The 2,673-nt window shown below is 38.1% G+C and overlaps 1 protein-coding gene across 1 annotated transcript; it reads left to right on the top strand.

Moving 5' to 3' along the window:
* The first annotated feature begins 907 nt into the window (after positions 1-907).
* On the top strand, positions 908-2,013 carry LOC139887683 (uncharacterized). Its single transcript, XM_071870750.1, has 2 exons — positions 908-1,168; positions 1,510-2,013. Exons 1-2 carry the CDS (start codon positions 908-910, stop codon positions 2,011-2,013), a joined length of 765 nt encoding a protein of 254 aa, XP_071726851.1.
* The last annotated feature ends 660 nt before the right edge of the window (positions 2,014-2,673 follow it).

Here is a 2,673-nt window from a genome sequence, read left to right as displayed (position 1 = left end):
GTCACATTTCGCCCAGGCCCTAACTGGGGGTGTGAAAAAAAGTATGGCTAGATGTAAGAGTAATTGTGGCAAGTCTAATAAGTACAAGTGCAAAAGTTGTGGGAGATGTTCTAAGCTGAGACCGAGGAACGATATCAATAATACAACAATTGGAGGTAATAAAGATGTAGGCTCATCAAGATCAATTGATAGTGATGAATTGAAAAGATATGGGGAGCAAATCAGGTTGAGGTGGCCAACCTCTAACCTACAGTAAGTTGGTCCTCTCTTTCATCGTTTCCTCTTGTTTTTAATGAAGATTCTATCTCTTAATATTAGGGGGTTTGCGGTTAAGGGGAAATTTGGGTGGGTTAGGAGTATTTGTGTGAAAGAAAGACCTAGTATAGCAGTTTTCCAAGAAACTAAGTCTAGTGGTGTTAGTGAGCGTCGGGTACAAGACTTGTTGGGTGATACTAATTTTGGTTATGTTCAAAAAGAGGCTTTGGGTAAGTCAGGGGGTTTGATAGTTATTAGGGATACTTCGTTTTTTGAGATAATTGATTCTACCGGTAATGAGTTCTATATAGCAATTCGAGGGAAATGGAAAAGTTCGGGTGAGGAATCTATTATTGTCAATGTTTATGGTCCGCATAGTGATAGTAAAAAGAAGTTAATGTGGGATTCGCTAGATAGACTTATAGTTAGTATAGATGTGGCTTAGCTATTATGTGGGGATTTCAATGAGGCTAGGGATATATCGGACCGTGTTAACTCGCAATTCCATCAAAGTAGGGCGGATAGATTTAATGACTTCATCGTTAGGAATAATTTGACCGAGATTGCAACAAGTGGGAGGAAGTATACTAGGATTAGTGATGATGGGGTGAAGTTAAGTAATCTAGATCGATTCTTGGTGACAGATAAATTTATGTCTTTGGATGATCTCTCTATCATAGCTTTAGATCATGACCTCTCAGATCATTGTCCATTGTTACTTCGTGATAAAATTATTGATTATGGTCCGAAACCTTTCAAAGTGTTTGATGAGTGGTTCAATTGCACCGGAATTGACAATGTCATTATTGAAGCTTGGAATCAACCCATTAGAGGCTCTAGGAAGGATTATAATTTTAGGGATAAACTCAAGAATGTTAAACCGCACTTAGGAATTGGAGCAAAGAAAACTTTGGTAAAATTGATAATGAAATTAATTGTTTGAAAAAAGAGGCCATGGAGTGGGAGTTAAAAGCGGAATCACATCCTCTTAGTGATTCGGATCGTGCTACTTGGTTAGATTGTCGACAAAAATGGATCGAAAAGGATAGAATTAAAGCAAATATGTTAAAATAAAAAGCTAGAATTAGATGGACGTTAGAAGGTGACGAGAACTCAAAGTACTTCCATGCCTCCATTCGAAGAAAATATATTAAGTGTAATATTCGTGGGGTAAATGTTAATGGTGTGTGGAACGAAGACCTGGAAGTGGTTAAATTAGAAGTTTTTCAGCACTTTAAAAATATTTTTTATCAGTCCAATGGTTGCAGGCCCATGCTTGTGGACTGCCCAGATTCTTATGGGCCACCTAATATATCTCATGTTTCAGTTCATGGGCCGGAAATTCACACTGATAATATTGGGCCGATTACTGAGATGGCCAGACCTGTTGGGCCGAATGCTGAGATGTCCAGGCAAGTTTCAGATAATCCTACTATTAATGGTGCTGGATCTTTTCCCGGTACTGATTCTAATACGCCTGGTCAGTCTCACAAAATGTTTCGAGTAACAGATGCTGAAAATGAGTCCTTACAAGCTGAATTTAGTGAAAAAGAAATCTGGGATGCAATCAATGAATGTGCTAGTAACAAAGCCCCTGGCCCGGATGGTTTCAATATGCATTTTTATATAAAAAAAAATTGGGCAATTATTAGGGAGGATCTAATAGCGGCTATCAACCAATTTTGGAGTACGGGCTCAATCTCCTCGGGTTGCAACTCATCTTTTATTACTTTAGTTCTAAAAAGACGGATCCTGTGAGTTTGAACGAATGCCGGCCTATTATCCTAATTGGAAGCTTGTACAAAATTATTGCTAAACTTCTATCAATTCGTATTCGTAATGTTATTCCACATCTTGTTGGCTTCGAACAAAGCGCGTTTATAAAAGGGAGAAACATAACTGATGGAGTTCTTATCGCGAATGAAACACTTGAGTATCTAAAGAATAATCGTTCAAAAAGTCTTGTTTTTAAAGTGGATTTCGAGAAAGCTTTCTATAGCCTTAATTGGAATTTTTTGGATCAAATGATGGCTCTAATGGGTTTTGGTGTCAAATGGTGGAATTGGATTTCATCTTGTCTCAAAAGTGATTCTATCTCCGTTTTAGTTAATGGATCACCTACTAAAGAGTTTAAACTTGAGGGGGGGGGGGGGGGGGGGGGTTGTTAGACAAGGTGATCCCCTTTCCCCATTTCTCTTCATTATCGCCGCGAAAGGTCTTAATTGGTTGGCGAAAAATGCGGTATCGAATAATTTATTTAGTGGGGTGGAAATTGGTCGTGACAAAATCAATATTTCTCATCTCCAATATGCGGATGATACCATTTTCTTTGGTTCTTGGAGAATGGAAAACATTGGTAACTTAATGAAACTTCTAAAGTGTTTTGAGTTGAGTTCCGGTTTAAAGGTCAATTATAAT

The sequence above is a fragment of the Rutidosis leptorrhynchoides genome, chromosome 2 (assembly GCF_046630445.1).
Source record: "Rutidosis leptorrhynchoides isolate AG116_Rl617_1_P2 chromosome 2, CSIRO_AGI_Rlap_v1, whole genome shotgun sequence".
NCBI lineage: Eukaryota > Viridiplantae > Streptophyta > Magnoliopsida > Asterales > Asteraceae > Rutidosis > Rutidosis leptorrhynchoides.
The sequence above is the reverse complement of the archived record's forward strand: the minus strand, read 5'-3'. Positions and strand labels throughout refer to the sequence as shown.